The sequence below is a fragment of the Echiichthys vipera genome (genome assembly GCF_963691815.1).
Source record: "Echiichthys vipera genome assembly, chromosome: Y".
NCBI classification, from domain to species: domain Eukaryota; kingdom Metazoa; phylum Chordata; class Actinopteri; order Perciformes; family Trachinidae; genus Echiichthys; species Echiichthys vipera.
This window is the reverse complement of record NC_139849.1, coordinates 2905305-2925020: the sequence shown is the minus strand read 5'-3', so window position 1 is coordinate 2925020 and position 19716 is coordinate 2905305. Positions and strand designations below refer to the sequence as shown.

At 42.4% G+C, this 19716-nt stretch overlaps 1 protein-coding gene across 6 annotated transcripts in view; it reads left to right on the top strand.

The window, feature by feature from the left end:
- Positions 1–19716, top strand: part of LOC310966177 (ubiquitin carboxyl-terminal hydrolase 4-like) — an 89422-nt gene that overhangs the window by 34618 nt on the left and 35088 nt on the right. For all 6 annotated transcript variants that reach the window (XM_083940031.1, XM_083940030.1, XM_083940033.1 and 3 more), the window contains 2 exons: positions 10360–10421; positions 11101–11247. In XM_083940031.1, the coding sequence (XP_083796157.1) occupies positions 10360–10421; positions 11101–11247 (209 nt within the window). The remainder of the gene's footprint in view (positions 1–10359; positions 10422–11100; positions 11248–19716) is intronic.

Sequence of the window (19716 nt, the reverse complement as noted above, 5' to 3'; positions counted from 1 at the left end):
ACAACTAAACATGCTAAAACAGCATTAAAAATAAAAAAAAAGCAGATCAGTGCTCAGAGACAGTTTAAAAAGTCCTTAATCCTGCTTTTGAAATGGTCCATGCTGATGAGGGATTCCAGTTTGAAATGATCCTGTAGTTTATTCCAATATAAAGGAGCTAAATATTTAAAAGCACTTTCACCAAATACAGTGTTGGTTCGAGGAACATTGAACATAATCAGGCTGCTGGAGCGGGTGCTGCAGGTTCTGGTGTTTCTAGGAGCCAGTAGAGAACACAGATAGGATGGAAGTTGATGTAAAATAGCCTTATAAAGAAACACATACCAATGCTCCATTCTACGGGTATGTAATGAAGATAGTTCGGAAACCAGAATTAGAGATGAATCGTAAAGCAGCATGGTTCACAGAATCCAGCATTTTTAAAGATGACTTATTTGCGTGCATTTACAAATTATCACTGTAGTCAATAACAGATTAAAGAGCGGCTTGGATGATTTTTTTTCTTGCACTAAAAGAAAAAAAACATTTATTTCTATACAAAAAACCCAACTTCACTCTGAGTTTTTTAGTAAGGCACTTGATATGGTATTTAAAAGACAGATTTCTCTCAAGAAAGCCAAGAATATTTATTGACTTTCTCAATCACCTTATTATTGAGAGTAACAATCTGTAAGTTCTTTACATTTGTCTGACGTACAACTGTCTTAAGTCTTGAGAAGCAGATCATTTTAGTTTTATCAACATTTAATAGTCTCAATCGACAAAGATTTTTCTGAACTACATGAAAGGCAGATTGAAGGTCCTTAATTGCACTTTCTAAAGATAAGGCAGATCTATAAATAATGGTGTCAACTGCATACATTTTGTATTTGTGACATTACTACACAAATTATTTTACTGGCTGCAGTAGCTGCAGTGCCCACCAGGCGGCTATTGTGAGCTGCTAAGATGAGTTATGCAGTCTATTGCCGTCTGTACCATATACAGCCGGCAATAGAAGAAACAAGATGAAAACACTTTAGTAATGAATCACTGGCACTCCAGTGTTTCCCATACACAGACCAACCATCCCTGAGCACCACAGATTGATTCCATTTTTTTTCGACGCATTTTGAAATATAGATATTGTTCCGTTAATTGATCTCCGCATAGCACTCTTTTTCCCTGTCATTCTTGTTCTAACACCGGTGTGTGTCTGTGTGCACAGTTTCACTTTAACTTCTGGTTGGTGCTGAAATCTGAGCTAGGAATGTAACGATGCATTTTGAGACAGTTAAAATCGATTCAAATATGTGACGATTCAAATTGGTTGAGATGAAAAATAAATCAGATGCCGCTATCTACTTTTGACTTTGTTTGTTGACGTTCTCCAGCAGTAAGTCTGTAGGACAGCGGTGCAAAGATGGTAACCTGAGTTCTCTGTGCTCATGTAAACACCATATCCTGAATATGATCATAATCCTCATAAACTGGATATTCATGTCTATGTAAACACACTCATTTGTGAATGTGCCGAGACCTCATCTTCTGAAAATATAGATATGCTGATATTCTTTAAAAAACATGCAAATTCTTAATTACCGTAGGAACACAGGCGAAGCCTTAGTGTAGTGGCATGTATGTGTTGCTTGTCACTAGGAGGTAATATGTGTGTCTGGAGGTTTGTCTATGTGTGTGGAAGTCAAGGGTGTGTTCGTGTGTGTCACTGGAGCTGACTGATTGCTTGATGAAAGCCACCTGCGTCTGACTAGGAAACTGTTTGCCTGATGCAGAGAGTGGAGAGGCAGGGTGCTCATATTTCTGTTGATCGATAAAGCTTGTTACCATCATATAGTCAATTCTTGCAAACTGTATGTACAAAAGTACTTTTCATTGACAGGATAAATAAACACCCACAAACTGCAGTGACGGCTTCACGTTTCCTTTTTGGATAAAGCGCGTCGGACAGAACCCTGTGCTCCCCTCTCAGTGACTAATTTGGTTTTTGATAGTCACGATACAAAGTCAACAGAAATCCGGCTACATATCCGACATCGGTTGATGCTTTGCTGGATTGATGAACTTAAAACAATGGACCACTCAGCCACTTTCGATGGTGACGGAGCGCAGCGCAAGCCACGGTATGTTGAACTCAGCTTATCAATACTGCAAAGTTTATGCCTTGCCTGGATGCAGTTGATGCTGGTTGCTACTGCATATTGGATGCACACCGATGCTGTGGCTGCTGCTCATGGAGAATGATGACAATGTTTCACAGGTGCAAAGTCAACTGGACATTTTGATGCAATTGCACGGGGAGGCAACTTCCCTGCATGTATCACTGATGGAAATAATACCTGACGTTGAAAAGGAAAAACAAAAAGTCTGGTTTGCAAGCATCAATAAATACAACAAAGAATACAAGAAGGCTCTCTAAAATGACCAGACCAGCCTCAAGACATGCAACAAATGACAATGTTGAGAGACAACCAAATAATAAAGAACGTGAAAATCCTCCAATCTTGCCACTGCATGAGCCACATCTGAACAGTAAAATGTGACAATGTGACATTCAGCCAAATGACAGTATTTTAAATGTTGGAAGCAGAAAATATGGTTAAAAAACTGGGACTGCAAGAACTTCCAGCTCCTCTATTTCCTCTTCTCGTGTCAAAGCAGAGGCTGAAATGGCTGCTCTTCTCACTCGTCAGAAGTTACTCCAACAAAAACAAGAGCTGGACCAGCAAGAAGAGGAAATAAAGAGAAGAAATGAGAGATTTGAACTTGAAGTGGAGATAGCATCTGCCCAGGCGAGGATGGAGGTCCTAAAAGTTTCAGGAAGCAGTGTGAGAGGCAGCAGTTGTAAAAAATCGGATGGCATGGAATCCTACATGGCCAGAGGGGCTCTTGAGGCTGATTCATTTGTGCCTGGTGGCCGAACACTATATGACATTCGGGTCTCAACTAAGGCAAATGAAAGGAAAATTACTGTTGATGCTGGATCTCAAATAGTCCAGCAGAGGCTGCCTGGGTTCCTGATGGCTCCTAATGTGAACAATGATGTTTCAGCTTCTCAGTTTGCAGTCAGTCCACATGCTCAGGTGGAAGTTGTTAACAGTAACATTTTGCTATCCTTAATGGCGAGACAAACTGAAATTTCTGCTCTGCTGGTGCAACAACATAATATATCTCATTTGGCAAAAAGAGAGAGCCAGGTGTTTGATGGAGATCCTCTGCAATATCGCGCCTTTATAAGAGCCTTCTTGCGCAATGTAGAATAGAGGACAGGTGATGCTGGAGACAGTGATGCTGACAAACATGCTGACAGTGATCAAGAAGTTGCCATACAAGCTGAAAGATAAATGGAGGTCAGTAGCTTGTGGTATTCAAGAGACCCACCATCGAAGAGCTACTTTCCCTGACATTGTGAGTTTCATTGAGTGTCAGGTAAAAATCATTGCAGACCCTGTATTTGGCAATATACAGGACACACAAAAGACTATACAAATGAAAGATGGCAGCAAAGGTAACTATCAGCGTCGCACACGACACCAAGGAAGTAGTTTTGCAACTACGGTAACATCAGCTGATGGAAAGGCCCATGTGCAAAAGGAAGGAGCCCCATTGGAGAAAAAGACCTGCTTATACTGCAGGGGTGAACACGCACTGGAGTTGTGTTCTCAATTGGGAAAGAGGGCGCATAAAGAGAAGATCACTTTTCTGAAAGAGCATGGAGTCTGCTTTGGTTGTCTGTGCATAGGGCACATGAATAAGGACTGCAGGAGGCGACTGTCATGTAAAACATGTGGAGCTAGACACCCTAGCATGCTTCATATTCACTCAAAGAACAATGACCATGATAAAAATCAAGTAAACGTGGCAGATACAAACACAGCAGTGGGCTGCTCTCTGGTGGCGGTGCAAAGTAGTGGTCTCACTGGGGCCGGTGACCATGACTGTAAGCTCTCCATCGTGCCAGTCAAGGTCAAGTCTAAAAAGGGTCACAAAGTTGTGTAAACATATGCCTTCTTGGACCAAGGCAGCTCTGGCTCATTTTGTACAGCAGGTCTTATGAATAAACTGAAGGTTTCAGGAAGAGGAACTAAAATTCTCCTACGCACTTGTGGGAAGTTGCATTGTATCAGATCTGGAGGTAGCTTGCTTGGAAAGCGACCTTTACTGTGACTTGCCACATGTCTTTACACAAAAAAGAATGCCTGTGTGCAGAAGCAATATAGCACGGGAGCAGGATCTGGTAAGATGGCCATATTTGCGAGGGGTACACCTACCTGAAATTGATGCAGAAATTGAGCTTTTGATCGGCTTGAATGTACCAAGAGTCCTGGAACCAATAAAGGTGATTCCAAGTGAAGGAGGGCCATATGCTGTCCAGACGTTGTTGGGATGGACTGTTAACAGGCCAATGTATGGTGAAGCAGACTTGGAGCCTCCCAGCATCACTGTTAACAGCATCTCTGTTGTGAGATTGGATGAACTGTGGAAGCAGCAATTTCAACTAGACTTCCCTGAATGCAGCTATGAAGAGCAACTGGGTCCATCAAGAGAAGATCACCAGTTTATGGAAATGGTGAAAGGCACTGTTCAGATGGTGGATGGTCACTATACCATTGGTTTGCCTCTAAAAAATAGAAACGTGTATATGCCTGATAATCGCAAGCTAGCAGAGCAACGCACCTTGAGTCTGAAAAGAAGGTTCCAGAAAGATGCCTTTTTTCATGCAGATTACACCACCTTTATCCACAACATCATTTCTTGCGGTAATGCTGAAAAGGTTCCTGCTGATGAACTGCCATACAGCTGTGGCAAAACATGGTATATTCCACACCATGGTGTATACCATCCACAAAAGAAGATCAGAGTGGTGTTTGATTGTGCTGCATCATCAGAATCAGAAAACCTTTAATGTCCCGCAGACGGGGAAATTCATTCCAAGGGATGTCATTGAACACACAGCTGTTGCAAGCACCCGATCTTACCAGCTCATTAATCTGAGTCATAACCAGGTTCCGGAAAGAACCCCTTGTTTTGATGGTGATACATGGCCTCGATATCTGCCAAGTACGTGTACCAGCTGGAGGACTGTAACCTGCTAAGGTTTCTCTGGTGGCCCAGTGGGGATCTCTCTCAAACTTTTGGAGGAGTACAGGATGTGTGTGCATCTATTCGGGGCAACGTCATCACAGAGTTGTGCAAACTTTGCTCTGCGAAGGTGTGCAGAGGATAACAGCAACTCCTTTAGTCAGCAGGTGGTGGATACCATTAGGCACAGCTTCTACGTGGATGATTGTCTTGTTTCAGGGCCCTCTTAGTTTGAGGCTGTAGCCCTCTACCATGACCTTCGAGCCATTTGCACCAGAGGTGGTTTTCAGCTAAAGAAGTGGATAAGTGACAATCAAAATGTGTTGGCTGCAATTCCTGAAGAAGAGAGGGCAGTGGATCCGAAAGAGATGGATCTGGATCATGACACACTCCCCGTTGAGAGAGTACTCGGTGTGCAATGGTGTGTACTATCAGATGCATTCAAGTTCAAGATTTGGAGCGACCTTTGACCCGGAGAGGCATCTTGTCTGTTGTTAGTTCCATTTACGATCCACTTTGAGTGCTTGTGCCAGTGGTGTTAAGCCAAACTAATTTTGCAGGATCTCTGTCGTAAAGGTCTTGGGTGGGATGACGTCGTACCCACACCCATTGCACTGGAGTGGACAAATTGGATACAGGAGCTCCACCTTCTCCACGATTTCAAGAAAAGCAGAGTTCATCAATTAAAACCAATCACCATTCCCAGACTGGAGCTAACAGCAGCAGTAGTAGCGGCACGTATGGACAGGTTGTGAAGAAAGGAGCTACAGATGACATTGCTTGACTCCGTCTTTTGGACCGACAGCACCTCGGTGCTCAAGTATGTCAAAAATGAAACCTTCAGATTTAAAACATTTGTGGCCTACAGGGTCGCGGAGATCCTTAAAGCATCTTATGCAGCTCAGTGGAGATATGTGAACACCTTGTCCAATCCAGCCGATATTGCTTCGAGGGGACTAGGAGTAAGATCATTCCTCAAGGATGAACAATGGCTGTGTGGCCCACAATTTCTGCTATCAGAGGAGCAATGGCCTACAAACCCAGACAGCTCAGAAGAATTATCAGAGCAAGATGATCCTGAGTTTAGAATGAGCATAGAAGTTGACTCAGTATCTCAATTGATTGACCGTACCTCATCGTGGAACCGTCTGAAAAGAGTCATGGGTTTGGTCTTAAGATTCAAAAAAAGACTCTTAAGCCTCTGGAAGAAGAGGAAGGAGGTCAAAGAGCTGCTATCAGAGAGATGAGACGAGGGCAGAAGGATGTTCTGAAAACCGAGCTGCAGAATGTCAAAGATCTGTTTGATGTTTCTCTCACTGTGGAGGAAGTAAGAGAGGCAGAGCTGGAAATAATTCAATCATGCCAAAGGAAAAGATTCCAAGAGGAGTTTTCCAGCCTCCTAAAGAATCAGAATGTGAAACAGACGAGCCATATTTACAAACTAAATCCAGTGCTCTATAATGGCTTCTTGAGAGTCGGTGGAAGGCTCAGTAGGGCAGCAATGCCTGAAGAGTCAAAGCATCCAATCATATTGACCAAATCTCTGACCTAATTCTGAGACAGGTACACCAAGAAGTCGGCCATGGTGGAAGAACCCACATGTTGGCAAAGCTACGCCTGAAGTACTGGATTACTGGGGCCAGCGTGGCTATACAAAAGATCTTGGCCAAATGTGTTGTTTGCAGACGGGTCCTGGCCAGCCAGCCAACAGATGGCAGACTTGCCACTCAACAGGACTTCTCCAGATGAACCACCATTCACCTCAGTGGGAGTTGATTGCTTTGGTCCATTCGAGGTGAAACGTGGAAGATCTAAGGTGAAAAGATATGGAGTAATATTCACCTGCTTAGCTCTAAGAGCTGTGCATATCGAAGTAGCTGCATCATTGGAGACAGATTCCTTCATCAACACCTTACGTCGCTTTATAGCAAGAAGAGGCCAAATCAAAGAACTCTGCTCAGACAACGGAACCAACTTTGTCGGCGCTGATCGAGAGTTGAAAAGATCTTTGGAACAGTGGAACCAGTCTCAGATCCATGATGAACTCCTACAGAAAGGGATAAAGTGGAAGTTCAATCCTCCAATTGGTTCCCATCATGGGGGAGCCTGGGAGAGATAAATTTGTTCAATCAGGAAAGTCCTCAACTCTACTTTAAGAGTACAAACTCTGGATGATGACGGTCTCCAAACTGTGCCGTGCGAAATTGAAGCTATTCTCAATAGCAGACCAATAACAAAAGCATCCACAGAACCTGATGACCTAGAGGCTCTGACTCCCAACCATCCTCTCCTCCTCAAAGGTCAGCCATCTTTTCCCCCTGGTGTTTTTCAAAATGAAGACTTGTATTCTGTACGTAGATGGAGACAAATACAGTACATGTCTGATTTGTTTTGGAAGAGATGGACAAGGGAATACTTACCACAGCTTCAGGAGCGCCAAAAATGGAACAAAGCAATGATCAAAACAAGCGCAATTTAATTCCTGGAGACATTGTGGTCGTGGTAGATGATTCTGCGCCTTGCAACTCTTGGATCATGGGGAGGGTTGTCAAAACCTTAAAAGATAAAGGAGGACTCGTTCGACCAGGACAAGCTGTCTGGACAGGCCTGTCACCAAGATTTGTTTGCTTCAGGAAGCCGAGGACACCTGATGGATTTTTTGTTGACGTGACTTGTTTTGACATGACACGACTTTGAACATAAGACTTGTGGCACGGGTCACACTCTATCTAGGCTTTGTAAGTTCTGGAACCTCCGGCCTAGAGACACTAAAAGATTCGGACCCGCTCTTTAAGGACTTTAAAAATGGATTATTCTCATATTTGTAAAAAAAAGAAAAAAAAGAAAGAAATTGAATTGTTAATCATTTTGCATGTTTTTTTGCATTGAGTTATTCCATGCTGCTATTATTGTTCAGTAATTATTATTATTATGTTATAATAATTAGGGGCCGGAATGTGGCATGGATGTGTTGCTTGTCACTAGGAGGTAATATGGGTGTCTGGAGGTATGTCTATGTGTGGGCGGAGTCAAGGGTGTGTATGTGTGTGTGTGTGTGTCACTGGAGCTGACTGATTGCTTGATGAATGCCACCTGCGTCTGACTGGGAAATTGTTTGCTTGATGCAGCGAGTGGAGAGGCAGGGTGCTTATATTTCTGTTGACCGCTAAAGCTTGTTACCATCATATAGTCCATGCTAAAACTGTATGTACAAAAGTACTTTTCATTGACAAGATAAATAAACACCCACAAACTGCAGTGACGGCTTCACGTTTCCTTTTTGGATAAAGCGCGTTGGACAGAACCCTGTGTTCCCCTCTCAGTGACTAATTTGGTTTTTCATAGTCACGATACACTTAGTATCTTTGTTTTTGATTCAATTATTGCTTCCCCCCAGGGATAATTAAAGTATTTCTGATTCTGATAAGTTCAGTTTAACTTTTACAAAGAAAAGGAATTGTGCACTGTTTTGCAGTTTATACCTCAGAAATAATCATTCTCTCATTTGAAAAAGAGAAGAGAATAGCCTGTATATTTTGTAGATTTTATCACTTTTTGTTAAAAACACCGTATTGTGAATGGAATCCAATGGTGAGTTGAGTCAGTGTATCCTTCCATCCCTACTGATCAGTCTCATTAAACTGTGTTTAATAACAGACTTCTGGTCCAGCTGCAGTATTGTTATCGTTCTTACGGTTACTGTTGTCAGGCACCTGGCCTGGTTAAAGATTGTTCAAACAAACACAATAATAAAGCAAAAGAAAAGCTCTGTCATTTACGCCATGGTGACAAAAAGATATTTCAGTCAAATAAAAAAGTATTTCTGCAGATCAAAGGGACTGGGTGGCTCTAATGTGTCCCACATAAATATACAAGTATAGCCTAATAGATGTCTTAACCACATAAATGTCAGCCCCATCACGCAACAAACTTTATATGGGATCGTGATTATTAAGTTCCAAGAAACACTGAAGTTTAAAAAAAAAAAAAGACATATCTTTGCTATACCCACAGACATATTGTTATGGACCTGTATATTTGCACATTATGATTCAGATAAAAGCAGTTCACATATCCTTTGTCAGAGCTCCGGTCCCTCAAAAGGTCTCCGTACGGCCCTGCCCCACACATTGATACCTGGTCTGTGGGAAACACTACCTTTTACAGTGTACTCACAGATTACAGAGTCTTAATTGTAACATGTTATGTTATGTGTTATGACCATAGACTTATAATAAAATAAGTGGTAAAGGGGTTATCAGTAATTATGAAAGTTAAGTTTAGACTATTTAAAGACTACTCAGCAAATACATGTAGATATACGGTTGTATCTGGAAATATACTATATTGTATAAAGAAAAACAGCTGAGCAAATGCATTTCAATATACTCTCTGCCACATTAACGCTCGCTGAAGTGTCCATTTTGGTCGACAAATAGTTTGATTTTAAAAACACATGTAAACAATGATGAAATGGAAAGGACAACAGGGCGGTCATGTCACGTTTAACCGTTGATTTGGCTCCACAGTGGAGAATCGGCTGAATAAATATGATTATCAGTCCAACATATCAAGTCCTTTTGGTCGGAGGCTGTATTTTCCTTAAATCCTGTCAGCAGATTTAAAGCTTACTGCTGCCCCCTATTGTCTAAGGTTATCAAGTGCAGTCCACCCCGCTTACCGCGTGATGCGGTAGGATGAAAGGAGGAACATCTTTATGATCATTTTTGATGCGGAAGTTTGTGATGGTGTAGTATTGCAAGGAAAATTAAAGGTATCATTAATATCTTCGCTTGACATTAATGATCACTGTACTGGGTGTAGAAAAAAGAATGACATCTTACCATATAACACCATTCACTTCAATCTCACAACACTACAAACTATGTTCTCAAGTGTTACTGTAGAGATGAGTTAAAACCTTCTAACCAAAAAATTGAGCTTTGGAAGTTTTACCATTTAATTATATTGAATTACATTAAACTGTAAAAGTGTTCATGCTACTGGGCCCGTACTTGTAGTCACAAGTTGCAATGGGAAAGGCATGCGATAAAGGTTTAATTTATCACATCAAGCTATTGTCCTAAAACTGTAAACTACTGTTCAAAAACAGATGAATCACACATCAAAGTAAGTTCAGATGATAGAACTACCTGCAGCTGCTAAAGCTTGGCATCACACGTTTAACGGTTGGTATTAAATTCAAGCCTGAAACATGATAGCTCTGACATGAAGGGCAGTTGTGCCACTCCGGCTCTCATTCAGCTTGTCTACCCACAGGTGCTTGTGATCGAGCAGAAGAATGAAGATGGCAACTGGCCCCAACAATCCTCTCATCCCAAGTAAACTAATAACTTGTTGTTTTTGTCCTTCAGTAAAAAGAGGAATTGTATCCTAGTATAGAGTTTTAGAACATTTAAATATAGATGTAAAATCATAGACTGTATATACAGATGGATAGCTTGGATAGCTCCTCAAAAGGGAGGCCCAAAAATCACAATCGCCCACCTGGTAGCTGGTTGGAGTATAGGTCCTAAATCCCGCCCCCTCCATGTTTGCTGATGGTACCTGGGCCAAACTAAACAGTGAGCGTATGCGTCAAATAATTATTTTAGATGTTTTCTGTAATTTAAGGTAGTTTATTTGATCATGCTGGTGTTTATTCCAGTGTTCCAGTGCTTTGATAATTTTGGTCTTAAGTAGTTACTTCATCCTATGAAAACGGGGTGAAACGTCATGATTGACAGCTGCTATCAACTCCCGATTGGTCCAGCAGGTCTATGGATGGGACTTCGATGACGTGCCCGAACTCTGCTGCGCGTACTCTGGTTGCAAAATTACAACTTGGTGGCACCTGTTTCGGGATATTTTGGCTTCACTTTTGAGGAAGTGGAGAGGTGTTGTCCATCTTTATATGCAGTCTATGTGTTTAAATGATGTCCCAGTTTACACAACATTGACATTTGAAGTTATTGTTACAAATGTGCTTTTCTAAAACATGGTTTTGCTCTTGTTCACCAGTTCCAGTACAACCGCATCCAGGAATTTCACTACCTCCCCAAAACTCTCCTCCAATTCAGCAGCCAGCATCTCCTCAACAGTAACCAATGGAGACAGCAGCTGTAGCCCTGGATACACACTTGACAACAGTCCCTCCGATTGCATAAGGTAAGAGTCCTTTTCTGTTTTATTCCCACTTCACTTTTTACCCCATGTACAGAGTACCGTCCGTTACCTCTCCTGGGCATTTACTGTGTGCTTTATGTGGCAGAGAACTTTTCAGTGAGCATCACATGGTTTTGAAACAAACTTATAACAACCAGCACTTAACTTGACTTAATGTGATTTTGTACCAGTTCCACTTCCTCAGCTTCTGTGGTTTTTAGTTGGTACATCTCCAAAGTTTCATTATATGTCCCGACGAAACTTGCAGTACAACAGTATTTCTCATGACGGTGTGTTGAAGAGGAGATTTAACAGGAGAGAGTCACACATTAAACTTGTATTTAAGACATTTATTTAATCAGTACATCAGATCAGTCTTACACAGATCTTACCTTCAACAGAACATGAGGTCTTTTTTGAAAGAACACGTCATCTATTTTCTGTTACACACAGCATAATTAAAACATTTTGTTTCCTCTAACCATAATATCATCCCGTTCTTATCTTACAGTACTTCTGCATTTCATTGCTTTCATTTTTGTCAGCATTTCCATTTGTAAATTTGTTTTGCAACACCGGCCGACTGTCAACACCCATTTGAAAGTATGCTGCTGCAGGCAGACTTTACTTTTTCTGTAAGTTCTTTGCAATGCAGGGATATACAGTATGCTGGCAAATGTAACCTTCCAGTTGAATCATCACATCACTTCTATTGTTTTTTATTAATAATATGTATTGGAAGTAAATTAATTGTGGTTCATTACTAATACTTTGCTTAAAAAAAAATTGATGACAACTACATCCAGAGATGCTTCTCCTTCATTCACTTTTTGGTGAATGTAGCCTTGGCCAGGAAGAGTTGATGTCATCAGGCGGTATCAAACGATCATTGGGCGTTTCAACCCTGAACCGCAACACCCTCAATATTGGTGGGTCGGCATTGGTGGCCAAATCACTGCCCATCAGCTCCCCCTGGCTTCCAGCTAAGCTCCTCTCTCCTGCTCCATAACCAGCAAGAGGCTCTTTCTGCTGCCTCCCCCATTCTGCGAACTGCCGTCTTTCTCTCCCTCCCCGTTACACCAATGGCTGTGAGCATCCTCCACACTGACCAAAACTTAATTGATGGTGTTGCTCTCCCATGTGGTTGCCGTTTCTTGCGTCTCTCTTGCTCCAGGCTGTTAGCAAGTGTCATGAGCACCGTGTCATGGCGCCACCTGTATCTTCTTTGGGAAAGTGCTGTTTTACACCCTGACAGGATGTGTGCCATGGTACCCTTTTCCCCGCAAAGCTTGCACAATGGGTCCTCCCTCAAGCACTATTTGTGCAAGTTTGTCGGAGTCGGGAGTGTGTCATACACCGACCTTAGCATGAATGAGATGCGGAAAGGTTCCAATCTTCACAGATCTCCCTATGTGATCTTCCTCTTGGGCAGGTCCCACTTGGTCCATGCTCCCTGGGACGCTAGCTCCACTGCCCTTGCCCTTCGTCCGTCCTTCTCCAGGTTCCGTACCTCCTCCTGGATCATGGCCCTTTTGTCCTTGGATCCTGCCTTCCGCCATTGCTGGGCATAGGAAGTTCCAAGACCCTGTCTTCCTGTGCATGGCGTTCCAATGATGTCACGTAGCTTCAACATGCTTTCAGCTTGTGCAACAGATGAGTCGGCTGCCCACTTGCGTCCTGATCTTGTGAGGATGCCTGCATGCCTGACTTGTTCATCCTTGAAGTCTCTGTATGTTAATATGGCTCTGCACTTTGCTACCTTAAATTCCTCCACCACGGATAACAGAGGAAGTTGGAGCTGCCCTGATCTTATGTAGAGGCCTACTGAAGTGAAGCTTGGAGGAATTCCCAGCCACCTTCGGAGGTGCTTGTTGATCTTCCTCTCCACTCCTTCAACGCTTGTCATCGGAACTTCATACACCGTTAACAGCCACATGAGTCTTGGCAGCAACCCATGTTGGTAAAGCCATGTTTTGAACTTCTCTGGGAGCCCTGATTTTTCGATCCTCCTCAGCCATTCCTCTGTCTGCTTCTCTGTACTGTTAATGTTGTTCCTGTCGGTAAGTGAGTCGTCAAATCACTTCTCGAGGCACTTAATTGGATTTTCCTTTATAGTTGGAATCACTTCCCCTTGCACATGCAGCGTGACCATGTTCGTCAGTTTACCTTTCTTGATCACCATGCACCTGGATTCCTTTGGCTTAAACTTCATTCTGGCCCACGTTGCCATGCGGTCTAGAACAGTAAGCACCCACCTCGCCCCCACATGGGTTGTGGTCGTCACAGTAAGGTCGTCCATGTAACCTCTTATTGGGGGTTGTCGGATGCCGGAGTGTTGCGCCTTGGGCTTCCTTCCCAGCAGCTGTTATAGTCTAAGTAGTCACAGTGTGAAAAAATAAATTCTGTATAGACAAAAATGATGCATCAAGATTCACCGATAATTGCCCTATGTGTCGTCATCATGATCATAAATCCCTGATGCCTTTCTGCCTGATTGTTTCAACGAAGTTCAGTGTTTTTTTTTGTTAATAATATTTTATTAATCAGTAAAACGTTGTTTTAAGTTACTGCTCGTCTTTTTGAGTACAAGCTTATTTTTATTCCGGCGAGAGAAATTAGGCTTTAGTCAACAGCGTGAAGTTACCCTTGAAGTTTATAGAAATCCAGTTTTCACCAAGAGCTTGCAAGAAGAAACCAAATCTCATTCACCTTACTCAAAGCTGTCGAAGTTGAAGAATCCAGAGAGACTCTTTTTGGCTTAAAGCTGAAGATTTAGGGCTCACAACGACCCTTTGACGCTGAATATCCGTGCGCCCCTATCGAGAGGCTGTCGCATTCCTCCCTGTTGGACAGCCCGTCCACTCCTTGGCCTCTGACGAATCCTCTGACGATCTGGTTTTGCCAGCCCTGCACCTTGGGAGAGACCCGGGATACTGGAGCTGTGTAATACACCTTCTTTCTCTTGGATCCCCCTTCTAGAAAGCGGAGTTGGTTAGATGACGTTGCTGGTACTTTAATGAGCAGATCTGGTGACCACTGGCTATTTGATATTAAACTTTACTTTCCATAAAGGTATGATTAGAAATTGCATTTCCATATCATAGCTTTTACCATGCCCATTCGTTTTCTGTGTTATTCTCATGTGTGTCATTTCATAATCTGGCACATATATTATGTATATAAATATTTTCTTTTTTTTTAGTAAAACACCCAAAACCCCAGGTGTTGTCTGTGATCTTTCATTCTGTTTTGCAAAGTTTTGAGGTCACTTCTTTACGAGAACAAATGTTTTCAGATTGAGATTGATAGAAATAGATTGATAGAATTAATTGATTGATAACTGACTGCAGGTGACTAGGTTTCTGTAACGCGTGTTTACTGTACATGAGCTAAGGTGATCATCATGTACTTTAAATGTTAGGCCAAAATCAAAAGATATAGTTTCGCTCATGGAGGATTTAAATGACATGGACCACAGTTTAGAAAAGACTGACAAAATTGTTCTTTATTGGCAGTAAAGTCACTCTTAACTCTTAAACCAAGTAAATTCAACCAGGTATTTACCATTCAACGACCTCAGTTGTAAACAACAACATAAACAAATGTACAACTTACAAAAAAAGGTGTTCAAAGTGCAAATGGAATAGAAAAACATTGTTCAAAGTACATATGAATTATTGGGCCCAAAATAATAAATGAAACACAGTCCAATAAAGTCCAAAAACAAGTCAAATGTCCAATTCAGTCAGCGTCCACATTTTGTGTGTTAGTCCTTTAATGTATCGTGGTGCAATTGTTCATCTACGCGGGTAGTGTGATTTTGTTTCTTATCTGTATGATACGATAGGTGCACTTTCTCCAGATGCACGATCAGCTGTTTCGATGTCACACCCTCCACGCATGTAATCCAGTGTCCTGCTCCACGCTCCTTGGGTTTGGGCTCTGGCTCACCATCCGAATCATTTCATACACCGAAAAAAAACAAAAAAAAGTGTTTTTTCGCTAGACAAAAACAAAACAACATGGTAATGTCCGGCACTCGAAAAAATCTCCTCACGGTTGCGGATACCTCACGGATCAATGGAGTCTTTACAACAGAGAGAGAGCTTGCAAATGTTTTTAATTAGACACAAAGTAGTTGTGTGTCTTTCTTCATCGGCATCAGTGAAGGAAAAAAAAAAACGGGAAAAAAGGAACTACAAATAGGGAATATGCACCCTGCGCACCCTGCTGGTGAAATGAAAGAACTACATCCACAGAACTCAAACAGACTATATGGCTCAACATGGTTAAACTAAAAATATTGCATGCTTAACCTTAAACATGTAACATGTGACCAACCTCTGGTGCAGAAGTAAAGTCAAAAGCTTGCATGACAACTTGGTCTAAACTGTTCAGAATAGAGTGCATAACAAAGGCTAAGGGGTTCCCTAGTGTTTTGTATGTCAGTCTATCAGGTTCAGGTCTTTGTCTTGTTGATCTTCTGAACTTCCAATTTCCTCTTGAACAGGATTATCTTCAATCTTAATTAATTTCCATCATTTTCCTCCACTCTGGATTCCTCTCTCGTCGTCAGGAAATATTTGTCCTCATCTTTTTCCTCTTCCACAATTCCATCATTAATCTCATGTGTGTTTCCTTCCACTGATTAATCTTGGTCTGTTTCAATTTCGGCTCCTGGAGCATCCTCAACAGGTAAGTCTTTTTCCACAGGTGAATTTATTTCCACAAGTAAGTTTTCCTCCTCTTCCTCAGGTGTACTCACTTCCTGGTTTCCCATGGTATGAAACACACCAGCTTCCGGGTTTAGACCTGACACTTCAGAGTTCAGTTCATCCTACTTGTTCACTTCAGTCATGTCAACTTTTGAATGAGGGATTTCACGAACAATGGTCATCGTTGGGAATTTGACATCCTCTTTTGCGGGAAATAGTAATTTATTTCCTCTTGATTTTCCCATGACTGCTATGGTTCAGCGGGCTCTTGAGGGATTTTGCGTGTCTGGGGAGTTGGAGTTTTAGTCCTTTTTTCTGTGTCTTGCCTCAACTCATCTTGAACAGAGGACGCTAGGAATCCCAGGGTAGCAACGAGTCTCTATAAAGTGTCCTCTCTGGACCTTCAGAGTTCACAGGAGCAACAACATAGACTGGAGAATAGGAATAGGGCTGATATTGAGTTAAAAATGTAATATCGGGAATTATCGGTATCTGGTTTTTACAACCGATGTTAGTTCTGTAGGCTTCAGCATTTCCGAGTGTACCTGAATGCAACACGGGCCGTTTACAGGCGCGTGCTTGATGACGTATAACAACAACAACACGCTTCACTCGTAGGTTGCTAACTGTAGCTAACAAGCTTCAGCTCTCCCGGTGCATGAGATGTCCGTGGTTTGGAAGTATTTCCAAGTGTCATCTACTAACAGTGAATGTGCGCTTTGCAATGACTGCAAGGCGTTGGTTATGAGAGGAGGAAACAAGGCGTCTTCCTTTAATACATCTAATTTGATCACCCACCTGAAGAAGAATAATGCAGAGTTATTCGCTACATCTGTGCAGCAAAGTGATGAAAAGAAGCAACAGCCGACACAGAGAAACAAACTTTTTCTATCGTTCAGGATGCCGGATTCACCAAACGTGTGGAGTTCCTCGAGCCCCGTTATGTCTGTATAACGCCCAGTCAGAGTGTTTCTCAGACCAGTGCTGACCTGAATTGTACAGCATTGTTTACAGTCACGTCGAGAAGGTAATTTCTGGTGCTGTATCCATTAGATCCAATACAGGTTAGCATGTTGAGCTTGACTGCTAATTTATTGATTGTATTATTTGTCAAGTTACAGCCGGTTACTCAGTCTGGAAAAAGAGGACTATGTTTGTTTACTACTCTGGACTGAAGATATGCATCTTCCTTGTTGTGATGTTGTCTGTAGTGTGTTTGAGGCAAAATATTCTCTCTAAAAACACAAACAAATAAATGAATGGCACTTTTTTTCAATAACTTATTTTGTACAGACTGTGTTTACATTTGAAAAGCCCTGTTGCATCTATGTATGCATCCAATGGGGCATCACAATAAAATGAGGCATAATGTGTTAATTCCATAATAGGTGATGTGTGATGAATTTTGGTGTAAAAAGGCTGCATATATCGGTATCGGGTGATATCGGTATCGGAAATTAAGGGTTGGACAATATCGGAATATCGGATATCGGCAGAAAAGCCAATATCGAGCATCCCTACTGGAGAACCATCAATGTGCTTGATAACTTTGTAGACTGTGCTACTCCATCAGTCTGCTATCTTGTGCTTACCTCTGAAAGAGACATTTTTGACAGGGACATGGTCTCCTTCTTCAAGGGGGGACTTTGCTTGTTACGCTGAGCAGTTTTTTTCCACTGTGTTCAATGGCAAGCTTGTAGTTTTCTTGCAGGTTTTCCCTCATTTTTTGTGTGTGATTTTCTTGTGTCTTTCTGGATTGAGTCCGGATGCCACGTCGATTGGGGAGGTTCGGCTCAAGTCGACCACTTGAACTCGTATGCATGGACTACTTGTCTTTGGAACCTGATGGACATGGAAAAAAGAACATCAACAGCCGAACCTCCCCATCCTTTATGGTCTGATCGTTCAACTTTCTGTAGTCGACACATAAGCAGATGGCACCGATCTTTTTCTTTACCACAACTATCGTTGAAGCAAAAGGGCTTTCTGATTCTCTTATAATGCCTTCATCCAAAAGTTCTTTGAGATGAAGCCTCACAGCCTCATAATCTGACGGGTAAATGGACCTCGCTCTCTGCTTAAATGGTGTTGGATCCGAGAGACGGATCTTATGTTTGACTGCAGTGGTATGACCATAATCAAGGTCACCTCTTGCAAAAAGTGCAGGCATCGAGTTCAGTTTTTCTGTGATCCTCGCTTTCCATTCCTCCGAAAGCGAAGAATCAGCGAAGTTGAAAGTTATGGTGTCTGTGGTTTGTGGAACCCATAGTTGTTCTTTCAGCTGTACTGCTGAGGGGTTGTGACACCTGATCCTCTTCAACTTTGTCTGATGAGGTGGATAGAGGAGAGAGAGAGTGTGTGGGATGGAGAACTCTGCTACGCTATGGTTTGGGGGAACTGTATGTTGTGTGCAGTCTTGTTCTTGAGCAAAATGGGGACTTTGAAACATGTTTGCTGAGGGCTTGACATAAAATAACTACAAAAGACAAACCACTAGGTAGACTAGATTGAGTGGGTGGCTCTACTAAGAGCGGGCCTCCCTTGGGGGTGGGTACCCTTCTTACAAACCACGATTTTGTGATCGTATCATCTAATCTGAGGCCGTATGTTTTGGACACTCGAGTGAAGAGAGGGGCAGAGCTGTCAACTGATCACCATCTGGTGATGAGTTGGGTCAGAGGATGGGGGAAGATTCTGGACAGACCAGGTAAGCCCAAACGAGTAGTGCGGGCGAACTGGGAACGTCTGGAGAAGGCCCCTGTCCTAGAGATCTTCAACTCACACCTCCGGCGGAGCTTTCTGGCATCCCTGTGGAGGTTCAGGGCATTGAACCGGAGTGGGCAATGTTCAAATCTTCCATTGCTGAAGCTGCAGAGGTGAGCTGTGGCCTCAAGGTCTTAGGTGCCTCAAGGGGCGGTAACCCGCGAACACCGTGGTGATCACCGGTGGTCAGGGAAGCTGTCCGACTGAAGGATATGTTATCAAGGAAGACTCTGGAGGCGGTTGCAAGGTACCAACAGGCCAGAAGGGCTGCAGCCTCTGCCGTGTCAGAGGCAAAGCAGCGAGTGTGAGAGAAGCCCGGAGAAGTCATGGAGAAGGACTCTCGGGCTGCACCAAGGTGCAAATTGAATTTGTTTGATCAAGACATACATGCTTGATATTGATTCTCATCATATCACTAGCACATAAGTTGAACTTAATTAAGGAATTCATTAAAAGTTCCCATGTGCCCAACTTCCACTTTGGTTCTCCCTAACCAATGCTACTTAGTGAAGACTATTTCTTTTCAGGTGTCTTGATATTTCGATCAGATTCCCTCCAACCTTAAAACTAGATATTAAGATTTGAATCATAGGTGTCATAGCTCCCCACCTTCAAATCAAATTAGGAACTTTATAAAAGCTCACAAGGTGTTCACAAACACCACATAATAAATTATTTTATACTGCTAAGACTATGATTTTACTTATCTTTACTAGGATTTTCACAAGCATCCAAACATCATGTATGTACCTTAGCTGTCCTTGTGAATGCCTCCTTGTTTAGTTTTTCATCACAATGTTAAACATAACGTTACCTATCTGATCCGTCATTATAGTTTTGTTTGAGGAAATGTGTCAGTCGTGTTTTGAACGCTGCTTGATGTTATGGTTAACACTAAAATTGAAGCACTTCCTCCCTTGGTCTGAAGAGCGCAGTAGCGTCGTTTGCATAGTGGCTTCAGCCGATTGATTGAAATCCACGGCCATCCGCCTCA